General features: G+C 40.2%; 3 protein-coding genes across 6 annotated transcripts in view; 2 read left to right on the top strand and 1 right to left on the bottom strand.

The window, feature by feature from the left end:
* LOC136445162 (sushi, von Willebrand factor type A, EGF and pentraxin domain-containing protein 1-like) overlaps positions 1-4,056 on the top strand; it is a 35,618-nt gene extending 31,562 nt beyond the window's left edge. The window contains exons 21-26 of the mRNA XM_066443031.1: positions 1,351-1,503; positions 1,975-2,088; positions 2,430-2,543; positions 3,165-3,366; positions 3,602-3,759; positions 4,028-4,056. Of these exons, the coding sequence (XP_066299128.1) occupies positions 1,351-1,503; positions 1,975-2,088; positions 2,430-2,543; positions 3,165-3,366; positions 3,602-3,759; positions 4,028-4,056 (770 nt within the window). The remainder of the gene's footprint in view (positions 1-1,350; positions 1,504-1,974; positions 2,089-2,429; positions 2,544-3,164; positions 3,367-3,601; positions 3,760-4,027) is intronic.
* A 73-nt stretch (positions 4,057-4,129) lies between these two features.
* Positions 4,130-20,587, top strand: part of LOC136445422 (sushi, von Willebrand factor type A, EGF and pentraxin domain-containing protein 1-like) — a 39,726-nt gene continuing 23,268 nt past the window's right edge. For all 4 annotated transcript variants that reach the window (XM_066443428.1, XM_066443427.1, XM_066443429.1 and 1 more), the window contains exons 1-3: positions 4,130-4,322; positions 4,833-5,005; positions 5,556-5,795. In XM_066443428.1, the coding sequence (XP_066299525.1) occupies positions 4,183-4,322; positions 4,833-5,005; positions 5,556-5,795 (553 nt within the window). In that variant the 5' untranslated portion in view covers positions 4,130-4,182. The remainder of the gene's footprint in view (positions 4,323-4,832; positions 5,006-5,555; positions 5,796-20,587) is intronic.
* Positions 6,332-15,630, bottom strand: LOC136445424 (noelin-like). The gene is made up of 2 exons (XM_066443432.1): positions 14,584-15,630; positions 6,332-7,464 (listed from the first exon to the last, which is right to left on the bottom strand). The coding sequence occupies exons 1-2, from the start codon at positions 15,491-15,493 to the stop codon at positions 6,677-6,679; spliced, it is 1,698 nt and encodes a 565-aa protein (XP_066299529.1). The 5' UTR covers positions 15,494-15,630; the 3' UTR covers positions 6,332-6,676.

The following is a 20,587-nucleotide window of genomic DNA, read 5'->3' as shown; positions in this document are numbered from 1 at the left end:
ATCAATGCAGGTCATAATATGAGTGATCCAAAAAGAGTTTGTATTATATGCACTTACTGTTTATTCATCCTATGTTGACATCTGTGATCAGATGTCATTGATTTTGTTAGGATGGCTGTTACAGAATTAAAATTATATATTGTAAGCACAGGGCCAGGATAGCTAATATTGATACAGTAAAACTGCCCAAAAAGACCAATCAGGGGACCAATAAAACTTAGTCTATGTGGACAGGTGGTCACTGTAGACAGGATTCGTAATGCATGTAATGGGAACAAGATTGGCAACATAAAAAGATGTTGCCATGCCGACGGTGGTCTCTGTTAACGTTTTCGTTTTTAGCCTACATGCAAATAAGGACCTCGCATAATTTCGGCACAAATTATATCAGTCGATCACCTTCTCTACCAAAATAACACAAGTTGTCCAATGTATGAAAATCTTGTTTTCACAAAAAAAGATATCGTACCATTTCCTCATAAATCATGTAAATGAGGCCCTCTATGCAAGATTTGTGTCTAATAGTGGCCACATTTACTTAACTTCCAAATGGTGCGAAAATGAAATCCCCATCATTTACCACTATGGATTTATAGTATTTTGTCATTAATTATGCAAATTAAGTATCAATTTGCATAATTGATATCTATCGATATTTATCTCTTTCTCAGTTACATATGTCATGTGTTTGAGAGTCCTATAATAGAATGCAGCTGATTCATTAACCGTCCTCATTAATTATGCAAATCGGATATTGATTTGCATAATTGGCATATGATTATGTAAATCATCACTTAAGCTATCTACACACCAAAAATTATGATGAATCGTCATACCCTTCTTGCGTTATTCTCTTTCAAAGTTTGAGTCAAAATCAGCTCCTGCAGTTCCAAAAAAAGCCACTAGGGGGTCCAAATCTACAGAACATATTTTCCTTACAAAGAGCTATCCACCACTTAAAAATCATGACTATAGCATGTTCAGAAGACGAGATTTGAAAAGTGAAAGTTCCCCTGCAGTACCATAGAAAGTCGCTAGAGGGCCCAAAATCCAATCATTACAAGGTCTCCCACAGACCTACCCACCTACAAAATATGAAGACAATACATCCAGGCATTCTTGAGTTATCGTCCCATGGACTTTCACATTCCTGTACAATTCCTAGAATTCTTGCAATCTGCACACAATATAGTAAAAATTTGGCTCGCCCCTGAGGCGTCGCCAAAAATTATCTAAGGGACCACCAAAGAATGGTCACATTGGCCATTGCCCAGGTGGTCCTTATGTAGGTGGTCACTTTTACAGGTTTGAGCATACTTTATAATGTTAGTGAACTGTGTCTCCCTGTAGGAAGAGCTGCCTATGTGGACGTTAACGTGACCCAGTTTGAGTTGGCAGCAGACCTGACGTTTAACGACTGTTTCTCCGACCCTTGTGAGAATGGAGGGGACTGCAGGAGCATCAGTGCTGGCTATGTGTGCGACTGTGTGGCAGGCTACACAGGTAAAGCCACCCTCTCACTGTACCCGCGGCACGCTGGCGTCGTCACTGCGTCCTAAACTGGATTTGTGTTACCCTTGACTTTATAATGGGAATATCATTCAAAACGTACAAGTATGACCCAAAAAACAACAAAACACACAAAGCTTTTAAAAATTTGTTTTTTGTCGATGAAATTCGTTGAGTGCTTTGTCAATTCGATCGGCCACAGCGACAACGCCAGCGTGCCGCGGGTCCAGTGAGAGGGGGGGGCTTTAGACACCTTGTAAATACTTTTGGTCTAGAGTTGTTTTGCAGTATTCTGTGTTGCTATTATTGTTTCAACCATGATACTCCAAACTCTTGATTTGTACCGTACTGCTAAATCTAGATGCTGCGAAGTTAAAGTGAATTTACAGTACTTAAATTTATTTGTTCCTAATACATGACTTGTGCAGATTTCATGATCAGTGTCCATTTTTCTTTCTTCCCCAGGTGTAAACTGTGAAGTGGAGATTGATGAGTGCCTGTCCTCCCCTTGTCTGAACAATGCCACCTGCAAAGACCAGCTGAACATGTTCACCTGTACCTGCACACCTGGATTCACAGGTATGGAATATCTTTTTATCTCTGTCTGTCACATACTCAGTAAAATAGTGTACATTTTTTGAGTCCTCAATTTGGGTCCCCTGATTTGTAGGTACAGCAATGAAGAAATTTTCAAACTTAGTTTTTGCGCCAATCTCTGGAATATTCTATCTAAAAGTTGTGAACATGCTTTTCTTTTGAAATATAGGCACAAGTACGAAGGTACAGGATGTCGGTTTGACTTACACGTAAATGCACAGGGACAGTGAATCACATTAAAGCGGTTGTAGAAGAATATTCCCTACCTGCCTACTCTTCAACCTCTCGAATGCAAAGGTACATTACCATGCTGTGTGTTCCAGGATCCACCTGTGGGGAGGACATTGATGAGTGCCTGTCATCTCCCTGTCAGTACAACGGCACCTGTGCGGACAGGACAAACAGCTACCAGTGCACCTGCGCCAAGGGATATACAGGTGAAAGTACATTATGTCATCAATGGCTGTCGTAAGATCAAAAATGTCTCTTGGTCTTACAATGGCTAAGATTGCAAAACCCATCTCCCCTTGTACCAAACCCAAACTGGTTCTCATGCTACCATTGTCAAAGTTGTTAATGTAAAGAAATTCCAAGTTCAGTAGAAATCAGACAAACTTTTCAAAAACATGATAAAAATAGGCCTGAAACTTGATAATGTGGTATTCTTTTGTGGCTTTTAACATACTTCTGAAATCTCAGACATTTGTAAAACCTTTGCACTGCAACAGTGTCAAATCCTTCTTCACACACATTCGGACACATGACCACTGAAAACATAAGATCACTATTAGATCAACATTAACACTTCCCAGTACAATGTGAACTATGCTTACAACCTCCATGAAAAACTAACTGTTTGTCATGATTTCACTCAGATGTTCCTAATATCAAAAGCAATTCTATACGTCTAGTCCTTGTGTGTTCCAAACAGAAAACATTGTATTTCAACATCTGTCCTTGACAAACTTTAAAGTGTTACTTTTCACAGCTTTGCTAGTATCACTCTTCATGTTAACCTCAGCACGGAAACACTCAAAGAACTGACTTTGTCTGTACAGGAACAAACTGTGAAATAGAGGTGAACGAATGTTACTCTGGCCCATGCATGAACGGGGGCGTCTGCGAGGATCTGATTGGTCAGTTCTCCTGCACCTGTGCACCCGGTTACCGTGGCGACAGATGTCACTTGGATATCGATGAGTGTGCCAGTCAACCCTGTTTCAACAACGGAACCTGTGTTGATGCTGTCAACTCCTTTAGGTGAGTTTGTCACCTGCCATACTGTTCACGGCTGCTAGGGGTCTCTTTTAGACTTTCAATTTGCACACTTACAAGCCTTACATACCTTGGATCATTCATTGTAGGTCAATTGATATTTACTGCTACCATGGGATGAATTATACTCAAAATGGTCTTCATTTGTCAGATAAGGAATTCTCTCCTAACAGGATTTTCCTTTTTTTAAGAAGTTATATGATTTTTTTTTCTACCTCAGCTGCCAATGCCCGGTGGGATACTCCTCTGATCTGTGTGAGATCGACATTGATGAGTGTGAGTCTGATCCCTGTCAGAATGGTGCCACCTGCCTGGACCAGGTGGGCAGCTACACCTGCGTGTGTGCACCTGCCTTCTCAGGTGCCAACTGTGAGACAGGTGAGTGTGATGTTCACTGTCATTTTCATTGTAAATATTTGTTCAAACCACAACCTCTTAATCCTCCAGGTTACATAAATCTGCCACTTTGAAAAACAGTGGGCTAGAGACATCTCTAGTGCAGCACCCCCAGGTATGTACAGGTTTTATATACAGGAGTCCATTATACTATGGGATGTTGGGTTGGAGATCTGTTTGGACGTACATTTTCTTGGTGGCTGAATTATGTGATGGAATTATGTTTCAGTAGATGTTAATCCTTTTGTAGGTAATGAAATGCTCAAGGTATGCCGATAGCCCTATCCTAAATTAGTTTTTTTACAACAATAACTACATGTGCAACAAATGATTCTGATTTTTCTTGCAGAGGTACCCTCGGATTTCAACCTTGAGTTTGAGAGCTCTGGGACTGTTGATTACGTGATGATTGACAGCATCCCATCACTGAAGGCGCTGACGTGTGCCTTCTGGATGCGCAGCATGGACAAGCAGAACTACGGAACCCCACTGTCTTACGCAACTAGCCTAGAGGACAACACATTTGTGCTGACAGACTATAATGGGTTAGTTACCTTTGCCAAGAAGGTTATGTTTTGGGGAGCGTGTGTGTGTGTGTGTGTGTGTGCAAATGATGACATTATTTGCATGATAAATGAAAAACACATCAGTCAAAAAGGTTAGAATCATTTGGCAAAAGTGTGAGATTGTGGAACTCTTAGACTAGTTGTTTTGCAGCCATACATTTCAGTTTATCTTACCTTCCAAGTCATAATCATCACTTGAATTTGTTCTACAGGCCTAGGTTTTTCTGATGTTGGTAAGTATGAAAATGAATGAATATTTCATGGAGATATGAGGTCTTTGAACTCTTGTTGGTTTTGCAGCCATACATCTCATTTTTATCTTCTAAATACTAACCATTACAAAGTCTTTAACTTTTTCTACAAGACTAGTACAAGCTTAGGGTTTTTCTGATGTTGGTAAGATGATGAAAATGAAGGAATATTTTGTGAAAAGCTCGTGATGTTCCCATCTGGAATAAAAAGCTGTTCTTTTTCAATTTTTTATTTCAGTTTTGTGCTGTACATCGGTGGGAACAGCAAGGTGACAGACGTGACAGCTAACGACGGTCGCTGGCACCACATCTGTGTCACATGGACCTCAGAGGGAGGGGTGTGGAGGATCTACAAAAATGGCTACCCGGTGGACGAGGGACAGGGACTGGGAACGGACAGTGTTATACCAGGTGAGAGATGTAATTGTGATGATGCGCTGTGTTCTGCAGCTACATGTACATGTACCTGTGTAGAAATATGCCACTAAGAGAGCTGTGAAAGCTCTCTTCATTTTGTTCTATTGTGATGACTCCATATAAAGGGGAGCACAAGCTGGTCGTGTACGTGGTTGGAAATAACAACTTAGATTGGAGGTTCAACCCCGTTGAATATCACTGGTGGAGGTAGCAGTCCTTCATAGGGATTAACTAGGACACCAGTCCTGCGTATCAGAAGACCCACACCTTGCCATGGTCAAGATCCAAGCAGCATGCTCAAGCAAGAAAGAAGTACCAGGACAATGCTGGAGTGTGTGATCATGATGGTTAAAGAAAAAAGTGACAGACAAAAGAGATTGAGATTTGAAACTTAGTTTAAACACCAAAATTAATGATTCTTGATGCTTAATTGACTGAATCACTGAAAATTATCTTATTTGATTGAGACTTACTTGAAAATATCTTATATCATCATTGCTGTCATTCTTATTTGTGGTACACATCTTGCTGTTGTTGTTCACAGGAGGAGGTGCTTTTGTCTTGGGACAAGAACAGGACTCGCTAGGAGGAGACTTCAACGCTCCCCAGTCATTCATCGGTCAGATGAGCCTCCTACAACTGTGGGACTACGTCCTGTCGGAGGACGACGTCTTCACCATGGCAACCACCTGTCAGAAGAATGTGGGAAACGTGCGGGCGTGGCCAGACTTCCTGCCAGGAATTGTGGGACGAGTGAAGAAGACACCAACAAATATCTGCAAAGGTAGGTGTTCTTTTGAATTTTATTGCCTTGCAAGATATACATGTACATTTTCTCCTATGTTTGTGACTGAATGATGGTACTATACAGTATACAGGGTAACAAATATTTCTGTACATTTCAGAAATAAAGGTTTTACATTGTCATAGAAGGTTTCCACTGTCCACAGTTCATGGTTGAACAACCAGGAATTAATTTACTATTCCTTGCTTGCACATGTCTGGAGCATTGCTGAATTTGTAAGGTTTACATGTATATCCTTTTGTATATCAGTAATCCCTATCACGGCAATGCTATGTGGAATGCTTGAAATTCTTAATGAAAATTTTAAATAGAAATAATGCTATTCCTCCCTTGCTCTTGCTTAATACTTTTAGTAATGATATAGAAATGGCCCATTTTTGTCCGACTCAGTTGCGGAAGTTAATTTTTCTTCAAAATGTGCCATATTCTCAACCTATACATATACAGTCCTTTCTTGTAAAGCATGCTAATAGTATATAGAAGATAACTTTGTATAAATGATCTGGCTGAAACTATTGCAGCTGAAAACAAGGGAAACTTCTCTTCAACACTATGCAGTAATACAACAGTTAGTCACACATAAGTGAGGCAGTATATCAGTTATTAGGTGACATTATTTACAGACAAGAACTTGGAGGGTTAGTAGGCAAAATGTGATCTTATCCTGCAGAAAGAACTATTCACAACATATTGCCATTTGTCCCATCCATATTTCTACAAAATTATCAATAATACAAATTTAATGATCACTCCAAAGGCACTTTGAGGTACTTACTTGAGGTACTTTTAGCAAAGTTATGGTTATCAATTATAGATAAAGCAGATTATAAGTTCCATTTTCTTGCTGCATATGATAACACCTAGGTTTTCCCAAATGTCTCTAAGGTCACATTGTATGTCACCAAGTTGCCGTTGTCCCATGCATAAATCATCTTATCCTTAGGATTGTAGTCTACCATGGAGGTAGCGCCGTACTTGGAGACCAATGGGATGCTCAGGGCGTTACTTTTCCCAGTCTCTGTGTCAAAGGCATAGTTGATGATGTTCTGCTTGATGTCAGACCTAGTGGTATACAGGACTCCACAGATCATAAAGGCATTGCCAGCATCAGTCTTCAGCTGCTCGGTAGTCCACGTCTGCGTAAAGGAGAGGTCGTCAGGGTCCATCCTGCTCACCACCAGCTTCCCATGACCCTCCTGGGCCGCGTAGATGGCCCACAAGCCCTTCTCGTCGACAGCAAAGTCTACCAGAGTCGCCCCTCCCCATTGGTAATGGTACGGTCCGATGTTGTTGAGTTTTCTCTCCGCCACGACCTCCTCCTGCATGAAGTCGTACTTGACGATCTTGTTGCGTGAGTGGTAGAACAGCGCCCCTTTATACACGACGTGCCCCGTCCCCCACCAGTTGTACGGGAGGTTGTACGTCTCAGCCTCCTTCTGAGCTAGAAAGTTCTCCATGTCGCTATACTCCAGCACGACGTTACTGTACCAGTCCTCCATCAGCCAGATACTGTTGACGTCCCCTTTACAGGCCAGGGGGTCCTTCATCCAGGCCCCGTACAGGGTGGAGGACGTCCTGTGAGTGGCGGGGTCGGAGAGGTGAGTCAGGTTACCACACTGATCAGTGATGGCAATGGTCTGTGTTGTGTCTGTGGAGAGAGACAGAAAAGGTGATCAATCAGTAATGATCACCAACGAGTCAAGGACATTCTGAATAAAAGTTGAACTGCATTTGCCAACACAAAAATTGTACAAATTTTGGACTGATTTTCAAGGAATGAGCAATCCACTGCTTCTGTGATGTAACGTTCTGCAGATAGAACACGTGACTCGGTGAGCAGTGGATCAATTTTTGTGTTCAACCTGGCAGTTCAACTTTGATTCAGAACGACTTCTACCAATTCAGTACCAACACAGATGAACTTTCAAGTGAAGAGTCAAGGACATGGTTTTACAACAAACTGGTGGGTCCTTTTGCACAATCTAGGCTAGTACCTTTAATTTTGTATTCTATAGGACTTGCTAAAAATGTATGAAAGAAACAAATCACAAAGCAGGTTGAGGTGAAGCGTACTTCAAATCACACCGTCATTTTTCCCAGGGGGAACAATGTCCAGCAAATTTTATCTGGCAATGTTCCAGTTGTAGGCTAAGTCAGGTCTGCTGTTAGTCTTCACAGTGTACCTTGCGATAACTTTGAGCACCTGTCACAAGAACCCAGACCAGTGGCTGGCATCCAGCCCAAAACACTTCAAAACTTGTCATAACTAATAATAGTCCAAGGCTTGAAATGCTGGGTGCATATGAGCTTTTGTGCACCCAAAATTGGAGCTATGCTCCTAAGTTTTGAACGTGGGTGCACTGGTGCACATAGATACTTGTGTAGTATTCACCTGTTACGGATAAAAAGGGACCATTTTATAAATTATACATGTAGTATACATCATATTCTTGAACCGTTGTTTTATTACCTGTTGAAAATTGTTAGCTGTAGAGTTTCAAATTGAAGCTCTGAAAAGTGAGGTTTGTAGATCGAGGAAGTTAGGTTTTGCTGACATTCTAGTTTATTCTCTGTGTACACAGATTTTTTTTCTGTGCACCTAAATTTCAAGGTTAAGCCACACCATTTTAATTTCTTGGTTAACGGAATTTGAAAAAAAAGCTAGATTGGAAAATCAATATGAAAACAGAATCTCAGAGGAAAGTTTGGACTTTGGTGCACACAGTTTCAGGGAGTGAACAGGGTCAGGTGCAAGTTTTCACCCTAGCCTTCTGTTTTAATCATGTGCTCGTGCTAAAATTAAAAAAAAATCTGTTAACCAAGAAATTAAATTGGTGTGGCCTTAGGTGCACCAAAGATAAGTATCTAGCCCTGCAATAGTCTACTATCTGTACATATGCATCACAGACTACATGTGAGGCAGTGTGCATTTGTTTTGAGTTTGACTGGTGTTTTCTTGAGTCTTTTATCTACAATGTACACTGTGCCTGTACATGCTCAGATAAAGGTAGTAAGTTTAAGCAAGGCTTTAAGTCAGATCCTTTGATGACTGTGTGGATATTCAAGACAGCTGCCAGGGTTGGAGGAATTGTCACAGAGAATTAGGACATCCGTCCTATAGGGGTAGCAGAGGCCACTCCTGGAGCCAAACCTGTTTAAGTCCCAGCCAACACTCTTCAACCTGTATAGTGTAACTAAGATCAGTGTCACCCAGGCAATTTCTTATGCCACTTTTCACTCTGATTGAGTTCATCAAGGTGCAGAAAAATAAGGCTGCATGAAATCTGTTGGATGTTGCATCAGGTGGTGGTGGTTTAGATGGTCTATAAAATAGTGTGTTTTGAATACCAATGTTTATTTTTGATATGGTGGTTCTTGGATGAATACCAAGAAGTTTCCACTGGTCACACATTCACTGAATCTAGCAGAGCTTGAGAAATCTTAGTGTGTTAAACCACGAGGATGTCTTCGGGTCAAAGGTTCTGAAAAGTATGGCTCGAATGCCCAAACAGAAGTGAGGTACCAGTTAGCTTGCAAAAAGCGCATATCTTCATATTTGAGTAGTACAAATGTACAAATGTACATGTACATAATGTATATAAGTGACATACATGACTTGTATATTCTCCTTTTTCCCCTGTATTTGTGCTGTTATGCTACTTTAAAACAACAAATCAAATGTAGCAATACAGCGCAAAGCCAGATTTTTTCGGCAATAAGAATGATCTTTGATACAAATCCATGCCCAATGGCTAAATTGAAAGTGACAAAATGAGGACATACATTTAATAGTGAACACACAGGTGTAGAACAAGGTGTCTAATGTACATTTGTACATCAAATGAGACTTAATAGTATACACCTTTTCTTTTATTGGGTTTAAGTTAAACATTTTATCACCATCCAAACCTTTGACATCTGAAACACATTAAGCATGTTGACAGCTTACATTTCAAACTAAAAGGAATTAACTCGCTGCTATCACATTACCTCAGTACAAACTTTTAGTCTTTTAGTCCTTTTTTTTTCACAAAAAAAAGTGGAAAACGAATTGCACATTTGATATGACAGTGTTTCATTATTATTATTGACATTTACTGCAACTGCAGAAAGAAGATTTTCAACACCAAGATTTGGCCACATTAGGGCTACTGTGTTTCAAAAACGACACTAAGCCATAATTCCTTTCACCAGAAACTCAAGCAGTTTCACTGTTTTGGAAGATGTGACACACCTACTCCTTTGATAGTGACACACCTACTCCTTTGATACTTCCATGACTTGAGGGGTTACATACTGGTAGTACTGTAACAGTTATACATGTCATTGAATTCCATCATTCTTAAAGTTGTTACCATTTTTCAGTAGCAAGCTCCTTACACTTAGGTAGCATGCTCTCCACACTGTGCACTGGACTCTTTCACCTACACCAGACCATTAAGTGAAATAAATGACTTTCTCTATTGGTTTACCGGCCAGTAAGTGAAATGAATGAGTTTCTATATTGGTTTAATGGCAAATTGGGCATAATCAGCATGACGTCCTTCAGAAGCTGATTGGCAACATGTTTGTAGGCTTGCTGTGAAAATCTTTGTCGCTTCCATCTGACTGTACCCACATGTGGAAGATACTTTACGCACTTAACTGGTTGTAAAGGGAAAATTGCAGTTTAAGGATTTTTATCTGCAACTGCTTTCTAGTAAGAAAGTGGCATTAGGAAGATACAACTCTAAAACACACTGTACATCTTCCGAATTAATGATTTATTACAGACTACACAAATGTACATCCTATGATCAGAGACTGTCAGACTAGATTCTGTTCCTCTCTGTAGATACTATACTTGATGTGGCATAACAGCACGACTGGTAATAACTTAAATGCTAAAGTACCATGTCCACTGTGGGGACTATGTATATATCAGATTAGAAAATGTTAGAGAGGAGGGACATTGATTTTTGGTTAGAAATATTATATAGATTGTTGCTACATTGATAATGAACAAAACAGACCGTCGGTCTCTAACCCAAAGATTTTATTCAAAAGGTGATTACATTTTTTCTGAGCAGTGCTTATTTGTAGGCGAAAGGCCTGAAGACTGTTTGGCATTTGGATTTTTATTGGAGAAATGTTCGTCTTTGGTGGTCACACAGTAGGGAGCATATGAAATCTCACATGTAAGGCTAACCTCCTGGTTGGAGTATACATCTATGATTCGTACCCAAATATTTGACAAAACAAGTTGCCGGAAAAACTCAAAGTATGTACTTATTAGCTATATACAGTCATGTACTTTAAGTTAGTACAACTGAGGTGAAGTAGATAGTCATTAAAGATTAACATGCATATTCCGAAAATGTAGTAAAATGAGATAAGGAAAGAATATGGTAGAGAGAATAAAAGAAAGAAGCAGAAAATAGAGTAAGACAAGAAGCATACCATGCATTTTCTAGATGTCAGACTGTTTTCTTAGAAATGCTAGTAATTTGACTTCTGGCTAAAAGCCAGTCCAAACCCACATTGACATGTCTTCAAAGAAGTTGAGAAGTTTGAGAATGAAATAAAACACTTCATACATGTACACGTACATGTATGACCAGATGACATGTATTCCTAGATCAAATAGATGAAGTAATTGTAAGACTATAAGTGTGTAGATGTAAATAAGAAAGAAAACATTTTGGGCCCTTGTGACATTCCAGTAGTCCAAACCCACCCTTAACATTTCCTCAAAGAAGTTTAAAGGTTTGAGAATGAAATAAAACACTAATGTGTACATGTATGACCAGATGTATTAAATGACATGTATTCCTAGATCCAATAGGTAAAGTAATTAGTGTGTAGATGTAAATTAGAAAGGAAACATTTTGGGTCGTTGTGACATTCCAGTTGTGTACGTTACTAAGTTCTGGAGCTTTGCTGCTTCTCCTTTCAATGTTTAGGCAACAATGTCACCACCTCCTTGACCCCTGTCATTCCTACATTCCTTCTGCTGTGCCTTATGTTTTTTGTAGAAGAAGTATCTCCTGATGTTTCTTTATTCAGCTAAAGGGTTTCCCCTCAAGAAATGCTTCTCAAACCCTCAACCATCAACTTTAAGGGGTACACTTGGTAAATTCTTTATTGCTGAGAAGCAAAAAATCTCAACGAAACAGCAGAAAAAGTTTAATTGAACACCTTCACCTTAAGGTGGTTATTTAGTAATGAAAAGTACAAAATAAAAAAAATTAATATGACCTTTTGAGGAAATGTGGGAACAAAGAAGTTCAGGATCAAATCTTTCAAAATCACAACAAACAGGTTGAGTGGTCACACAACGATGACTAAGGTTTGAACTGATAAGAATAGTACCTTATTTTGGTTAGAACTTAGAATTCATGAAAGGAATGCAAAATCACTCCTGCAAATTGAACTTTGGAGAATTCTCTTAGAATTACATTTTGTAGGCTGGTGTTACTGACTGGTCGTATAGATTAGCCTTAAATGATGTAACCTGTGCTGACTCACTGAAAAATGGGAAAACTGTGGTCTCATGACATGATGTAATTGCATCCAGCTTTTAGTAAACTAGGGTGAGCTACAGACATAACTCTGTTCCACAAAACTAGATTGACTATCCTCAGCCCGATTGCTAAAAATATCAAACCAAAGTATAAGAACATCTGCCTTCAATAGATGGCAGTGTTGTGAGTAGACCTTAGACTGGAGAAACAACACCAGAAAGAATTCGCCTGTGTTGCCTTTGGAGGCACGAGCTGCCTTTTTTGGGGTATGTGTGTCTGGTTTTTGGCAGACAATTTTCAAGTCACCATCACATAGTAACACCTGCCTACACTGAGAGAAAATGTTGTAAGTCCACCAAACTGTGTCAAAAGTTCAATCATATGACCTACTAAGAGCTGTCTTTCACAGTCCACTGAAAAATTTTAAAGTTCTACCTTTTGTAAGCTTTGATTTTTCCTAATTTGAACCCACCAAATGAATGTCCCCTCGTGGGATAGCATTTAAACATTGACAGGATGATTCACAAAACGATAGTGTCATGAATCATGATGAAGGGATTCTTTTCTAAATGTTTTTCATCCTTCACAAATTACTGCGTGGTTCCAACAGAAGCCTGACACGTCTTTCCCCCACCTGGACTTAATTCATACCATAGAAATCAAGTCAGACCTCCCCCTACATCTGTGACCACTGATTGAACTACTTAGTCCAAGGCACGTCTTTTATTTCAACTTTGTATCCTTTATGTAGTCTTCAAATGCCAAACATGTCAAAGTATCGAAACTTTTTTGCACATTTTACACCCGTTAGTTTTTATATGTAGCTTCTGTTCTGAATTAAGGTACCACCAGGTTCTTAAATCACTGTATTGATATAAACTTCACACTTTTTTACATATTCTGGCAAATGTTTGAAATCATGTTATCTGAACACAACTTTGTCAAGATTAGATACATTTTAGTTTACCTGGCTTGTAAATACTGAAAAAGCAGCAATGTTTGCGGTGGTTAGTGTGCGCAGTTTTCACGGTGAACTCTTAACCAGTCCTTAAAACCAGTGCGAAAAGCCGTTCCATTGTGTGACTGTAGCGCTACTATTGTTTCAAACGCGAACTCAAAACCACAGCAAACACTCCATTTTCTCCCTACCGCAAAATCAAATCCCTGCCAACATTTCTGCATTAAAGTTTTGTATGATTCTGTGTGTCCTTCAAGTGACCAGGACCAATTTACCAGCAGGCCGGCTGTTTTCAGGCAGGAGGGGAATAATTCTGGGTCAAGTTGACTTCCTGGGTTAGAGGGGAGGGTGTCAGTAACTTCCTGGTCAACCTTGGAGCAAGGTTGCTATCCCGGGAGGGGGATAAGGAGTTACATGATCGAAGCCAGGGGAGCCACGGCTCTGGGCATCTGTTAGTTCAGAAGTTCAGAAGTTCCAAAGTTAAAGAAAGCTCGCATGACTAAGGTGGACTCTATGTTGACCGAATGTGGAAATGGGAGACTGGATTGCCTTTCAGCAAGTCTGATTGTAAAAACAAATGTGTAGGCCTCGTGAAAATGTGATACCCTGCTAAATGATACTGAAGAATGTCAAATTCGCTGGGGGGTGTCAGTTCCAACTAGCCGTTTTCTGGCTTGAGACACTGTCCACATGGAATCGGAATGTGTGGTTTTGATAATAATCATGTATATGTAAACTGAGGGACTCAGTCCGTTGGTTTTTCAATTGGCCATTATAATTTATAGTCGCATTGCATTTGAAGTCAGGGTTGTATATCATCCTATTTTGAATGGTCAAAATAATGGCCTGCTTTTTTAATGAACACATTGTTGCCAAATTTTTCATTGGGAGGGTTCGAATTGTTGGTAGTGTAGTCAAAACTATCCAGCTGGACCAGACTTTGTCATGGGGTGGTCTTAGTTAACTTGATTATGTGCTCTGTTGGTCTTGGAATTCTTCTGTATAAAACATGATTGACAAAAGGAAAGACCCTAATACAACTTTGTGTTCACTTTCACCTGTGCTTCACATCAAAGGCTTTTCATGTCAAGTTTGTCAAGACTGAAAAATCTTGGAAAAGTACTAAAATCACAAAATTTAATATAGATACAAGATCAGAGTAAATACTAGAAGTTACACCTGTGTGTAGATGTAAACTTTGCAAACAAATCCTAAATAAGTTATGCTGGACAAGATAAGCAAAGCGGGTCAGACTTTTTACAACTGTTCTGTAGCGTTTTTTAAGGTTAATTAATAGTGCTCTCACCATCAGCCAACAAGAGCCCATCTTGCTGGCGGAACAAGGTGTTGACTTTGAGGCGCAGGTTGCGGATGGTGCGGGACTGGTTGACCAGGGCATGCTGCAGGTGGGAGTTTGTTTTCTGCATCACTAGCAGCTGTCTCTGCAGCGATTCCACCTTGTGTTTGGCGAAGCCTGCGTCCTGTCCCACCACGATGTCTTGCAGCTGAGTGATCTTCCTGCGGTACTCCTTCTCTAGGGTCTTGAAGGCGGTGGACAGGTACACCACCGTCTCTGAGAGTTCGGCGACCCTGCTGTCCAGTTTGGCCCCCATTATGTCCTGGTCTCTGTTTTCTCCGTCCAGGCGCTTGGTCAGCTGCTCCAGAATGTCCATCATGTGTGCCTGCTCGTCCAACCGTTTGCGGACAAGGTCAGCGTCGAGGTCAGAGAGCTTTTCCAGGCCTCCGAGGGATAGACTCGGCCGACGTTCTTCCAGACCCCTTGTTGGTATTGCCTTTGTTTTTCTGTCAATAAGAACCTCAAGCCGCTTGATGAGGGCACCCTGGAATCTGTTTTCCTGCTCTAGTCGTTTGATGTCCTCAGAGTAGTCCTGCTTGTAGTTCCTCTCCATGGCTCCCAACGTCGCTCTCTGTCTGACGGTTTGGTCGTGGAGGGCAGAGAAGAAGGACGTCAGGTTGTTGTTTGCAGCACGTAGTTCTCGAATCTCACGTGTGATGTAAGCAGGGCTAGAGCACTTCTGAGTATCAGCCTTAGGAATCATCACGGTAAAGGAACAGTGATCTCGATCAGGGCTCCTCTCTCCTTGAAGGACGTTCCTCCTGGCATCTTTCTTGGCAAAGTCCCCAGCATGAAGACCTAGCATCAAAACGAACAAAACTCTGCCTTGAATGGGATGATGCAGCTTGCGTACAGCCATAGTGCCCTAAATTCAAACAGTGAGGCTAAGACCTGGTAGGCAAATGAAGCTCTGCTGTTGGCACATTTCATTTCCTGACTCATAGGGGAGTCACTTGTGCCTGAAGGAACATGAACTAGGTTATCCTTTGGATGCCTAAAGGTCACAAGAGTCAGGGGGTACACCATTTCTGCTAGATGTAATAACGCACTGCACTCAAGAAGAGTGTTTGGTCTGTCTGTCTGTGTGATGAAGAAGAGTTAAATGGCAGGTGCAGGTGTGTAGATTTCCCCCTGGAATTAGTGGTAGGTCCCAGAGGGAGAGGGAGAGATGTGTGTCACTCCCACATCTGTTTTCCATGAGTCTGTCTCAGGAGGAAGTTTATGTCCATCTGTACTGGTGAGAGCCCCGTCCACCAGACCTGAATTTCTTCACATCCAATACAAGCGGACAGACGTCCTCAGCCTGTTAACCTCCCTGGAACTTTCTACAGAACTTCTTCTCTCCATTGTTTTGATTTCTACTAAGTCCACAGCCTTACTTTCTCCAGTAGTGCTGTACAGATTAATCCTGGCAGCGATTACGTACTTGTCATCTGTCTCTTGTAAAAATGGGGAAAAGTCAATGCCATATCCCATATGAGGTTGTTGACCACAAATTGGACAAGGTACATGCCACATCCACTACCTGTCAATACTTTGTGTTTCAGATGTCAAGCATTGTCTAAAAATATCTTTATGAAGATGCATTTGTAGCAGGAAGAGCATGGAAGCAATTTCCTTATCTTACCGGTATGTTTGTAAAAAAAGTAAACATACAGTGATATTACAGTCCTTATCAGCAGGTGGTTTTCTAACCTGTAGCAATATTATGATAACCATCTTGACCTTTAGTATCATTTGTCATTTAAAACTGAAGATGAAGCAATGTCTTCCATCTGGTGTCATCTCTGTATGGCTTAAGTTTCTTGTGGTCAAACAGAATCCTGGAGAAAGGGATTAGTGCTGCTACTCGACTCCTTCCAAAAACGGTGCACGTACAAGTCATAACAAATATTCAGTTCATTACCACAATGCACCTGTTGCACTTATTCAAAGCATCCCCAAATATCAGTATGTTAATGTTATGAAAATAGAAAATTTTTTCCCGTCAGGATTAAAGCATTTTCCCTGATCTAGATGATGTGAAAATTAATGTACTGTCAATTTATACTTGCTCTCCATCACAAAACTACCTTAAGTTTCCACTTTACTTCTCCTTTCTCCTTAAAACATTTTTAGAAGATCAAAGCTGAAAGCGGACTTATAATATAGATTTTATCTAACAGAGGGGATATACTAACTCCACACTCCCCACCACAAGTACTTCCGGATGGATTCTCAAACCCAATCTGAAATGGATTTGTGGACCAGCCACAACAGAGCCGGGAGATGTTTTAATTGGACCAGTACAGCCAGCTTCCCTGCCAACATTTATAACTCCAAGGGTTACTGGCAAAGTGGGACTGGTGGTGGGTTACCAACGTGTTGCATAAGGATCCTTTGAACTTTTTCCAACGTTCACAACAAGTTTCTTAACCCTGTCAGTCATACTGTCACTAAGGATGGAGGAAAAACAGATGTAACTTTATACAATGTAACAATCAATTAATGATTTGAACTTAAGCCAATATTCCTAAATAGAATGTTTTAACCTTGTCAGTGATACTTATACCAAGGCCCCATTGGGAAACAACAGGTGGAAAGAAGGTCGCAAATAATTGAAAGCTGAAGAGAAGATTTTTAACCTGAGTTACCTGACCTGAAAATAAAAATGAGAATGTGGGTGGGATTCTAGTTTAAGGCTCCACATGTCCGACTGTGTTTTAATGAGGTGAAAATTTGTGGACATGCTCGTAATGTTAAGTCTGGTAGTGATCTTCAGTAGTTTTGAAACCTGCTAGGTTGTCTTTATTGGCAAAGTTTAAGTCTTTGCTGAGTGTGACAACTGTTAAAACATGTCTATTAGCCGGTCTTTACTAAATTCCCTTCGCTGAGAAAGTTATGTTTTGTCACTGTTTGTGTGTGTGTCCTTCTGTAAACATGATAACTTAAGAATGACTGGATGGATTGTCCTGATACTTGGTATGTGGGTAGGTCTTCTTCAGACCTCAAAATGATCAGATTTTGGGCCCCCTAGCTACTTGCTATGGTACTGCAGCGGAACAATTTCATATCTTGTGTTCTGAATGGCCATGATTTTTGAGTGGTAGATAGCTCTTGCCATGGGAGGGAGAGTAACTTGTGTAGGTTTGGGGGCTCCAGTGGCTTTTTTGTTAAACTGCAGGAGCCGATTTTGTTTCAAACTTCCAAATAAAATAGCTCAAGAAGGGGTTGACGGATCGTCATGATATTTGGTATGTAGATTGTCAGCTTGATGATTGACAAAATTGATTATGCAAATCAGGGGCTAATTTGCATACTTGGTGAGGAAAGTTTATCTATAGTATGTTGTATGAAGCTGTTCATAGCTTATGACATTTGACATTTGGTGAAGATTAAAGTAGCCTGGATGCCAGACCCACAATCTCTAAGGGATCTATTGTGTGGGGCCCCATACAATAGACATTATAGAGCTTGAGGGTCTGGCATCCAGGCTAAAATTTAAGATGTGTAGCCTGGAAGTCAGACAAGGACAACCCAACCTTTAAACAGTCTGTTCTCTTACAGTAACTAGAAAAATAAAATGGAGGGAGCTGATCTACATCATGTTTAAAGGCACTTTTAGTTTGTGACAGTTATTGATATGACTAATACCTAGTGATAGTTTTTGCACATGTTTCCAAAGCAGATGAAAACATACTATATTTGCACATATTAACGTTATAGATCTTTATTGACACAACAAAAGCACAGCGACTTTCGTAAGGTCTACTACATACATACATACAAACGAATAAGTGCATGCAAATGAGTTATATGATATCTAGCTCTCATCTTTCCTTATTGTTACTACATACCATTGAATATAGTAAGAAAAAGACCTGATCATGATTCAGGACTGGGACTATCCAATGAGTCAGAGTCATTTTTACAGGACAAAAGCCATGCACGATGTCTCAGATGGTATGTGCATAAGGAGTGTCCGTTGCCATGGCAATCTGGTGGGGTCCCCAGATCAAACACACCGCTCTCCTTTGGTGTGGTCAGTTCATGAATCACACAGGCATCGGTATCGGTTTTCTAATGAGAAAGGAGGTACAGCTTCCTGTATTAGATCCTTGCCAAGGGGCATTCAAGAAGAAACATCATCCTGGTCTGAAATGTGCTATGGAGTAAACATACATGTTGCAGTAATGATATCACTGTTTCCACTACCTTCTTGGTACATGTACACCTGCCAGAGTCGTTACAACAGCAGGTGGGACTCCCGGAGAGTTAGAACTTAGAACAGCTGCAAGTAAATCAGAATGATTTATTTGAGGATACCAACAAACTATTAATAAAACTAGAGTTCCACGACCTCATACCTTCGCCAAATGATTTTAACCTTTATGACTGACGTATCAGGGGTGTTTGTCATCAATTATAAATCATACCAGTTGATCTTCTTCACCCAAAAAACAAAAGTATGAGCTTAACAAAGAATATTATGCTAACAAAGTAACATTTATCATGAATTATGCAAATGTGGTCCTTATTAGCATAATTTGATTCAACGATGTTCACATTCACATAACTTCCAAATGACACAAGTATGAAATTGCCATCCTTTACCTGTATGGAATTATAGTAGTTTCTCATTAATTATGCAAAGTAGGCCTACATTTGTATATTTTTTATCTATCAAAATTCCTCAGTAATAAATGTCACATATGTCAATAGTCATATTATGGAACACAGCGGGTTTTTAAAATTGTCTCATTAATTATGCAAATTAGAATCTGATTTGCATAATTATCGTCCTATCATACAAAGCATCATGTAAGCTATCTACATACCAAAAATGATTACCATCCATCAAGCCCATCTTGAGTTATAGTATTTTCTCATTAATTATGCAAATGAGGTCTTCATTTGCATAATTGATATCTATTAATAATTCTCTCTTCTTCAGTTACATATGTCACATGTTTGAGAGTCCTATCGTGGAATTTGGCGGATGTATAAACTTTCCTCATTAATTATGCAAATTAGATACTGATTTGCATAATAAGTATCTAATCATGTACATCATCACTCAAGCTATCTACTTACCAAAAATCATAACCATCCATCAAGCCCTTCTTGAGTTATTCCCTTTCAAAGTCTGAACCAAAACCTGATCCTGCAGTTCCAAAAAAGCCGCTAGGGGGCCAAAACCTATACCACTTACTCTCTGTCCAAAGAGCTATCTACCACTCAAAAATCAGTTCCATAGCTTGTCCAGAACACGAGATATCGAAACAGGAAGTTCCACTGCAGTACTGTAACAATCCGCTAGGGGACCCAAAATCTAATCATTTCCTAGTCTCATCAAGACCTACCCACCTACCTAATATCAAGACAATCCACCCAAGCCTTCTCGAGTTATGCTGGTCTTTACAAACATACATACAAACGCTACCCTCTGCATAACCTTCTCGGCGAAGGTAACTAGGTACAACTGTTACAGAATGGACAGGGTCATGAGAAAACACTTGTCAAGTAAGGTTTTTGTCATATTTATGTTTACCTTCACAGAAGTAAACATATTGTTTTTGCTACGTTTCCTCTTCCTCTTCTTCTTCTTCTTCGTCTTCTCCGCACAAATAAAAGACATGAATATCTCCAAAACTAGAGCTTGGAATATCTTGAAATCCAGCAAGCTGGTAGGCCCGTACATACGACACTGCACCATGGTCGTTTTGTCCCATATAGATGCAAAAAAATGGTTTTATGCGGCAAAAACTGGTGAAAAAACTAGCATTTTAAGCACTAAATGGAACTTTAGAATCTTGATAGAATGCCAAACGAAGTTTAGAAGGCTGTTCGAAATAGGATCCGTGGCCGCGGGGTGAATGGAACACGCCGTCGAACTCGTAGAACACAACGTTCCAAATGAGTTCCGCGGGCGGGGCCGGGTCACCCGCGGCCATACTGTAAACCAGCGCCATCT

This window comes from Branchiostoma lanceolatum, chromosome 11, assembly GCF_035083965.1.
Source record: "Branchiostoma lanceolatum isolate klBraLanc5 chromosome 11, klBraLanc5.hap2, whole genome shotgun sequence".
In the NCBI taxonomy this organism is placed as follows: Eukaryota; Metazoa; Chordata; class Leptocardii; order Amphioxiformes; family Branchiostomatidae; genus Branchiostoma; species Branchiostoma lanceolatum.
Note: the sequence above shows the minus strand (reverse complement) of the source record. Positions and strands in the feature narration are given on the sequence as shown.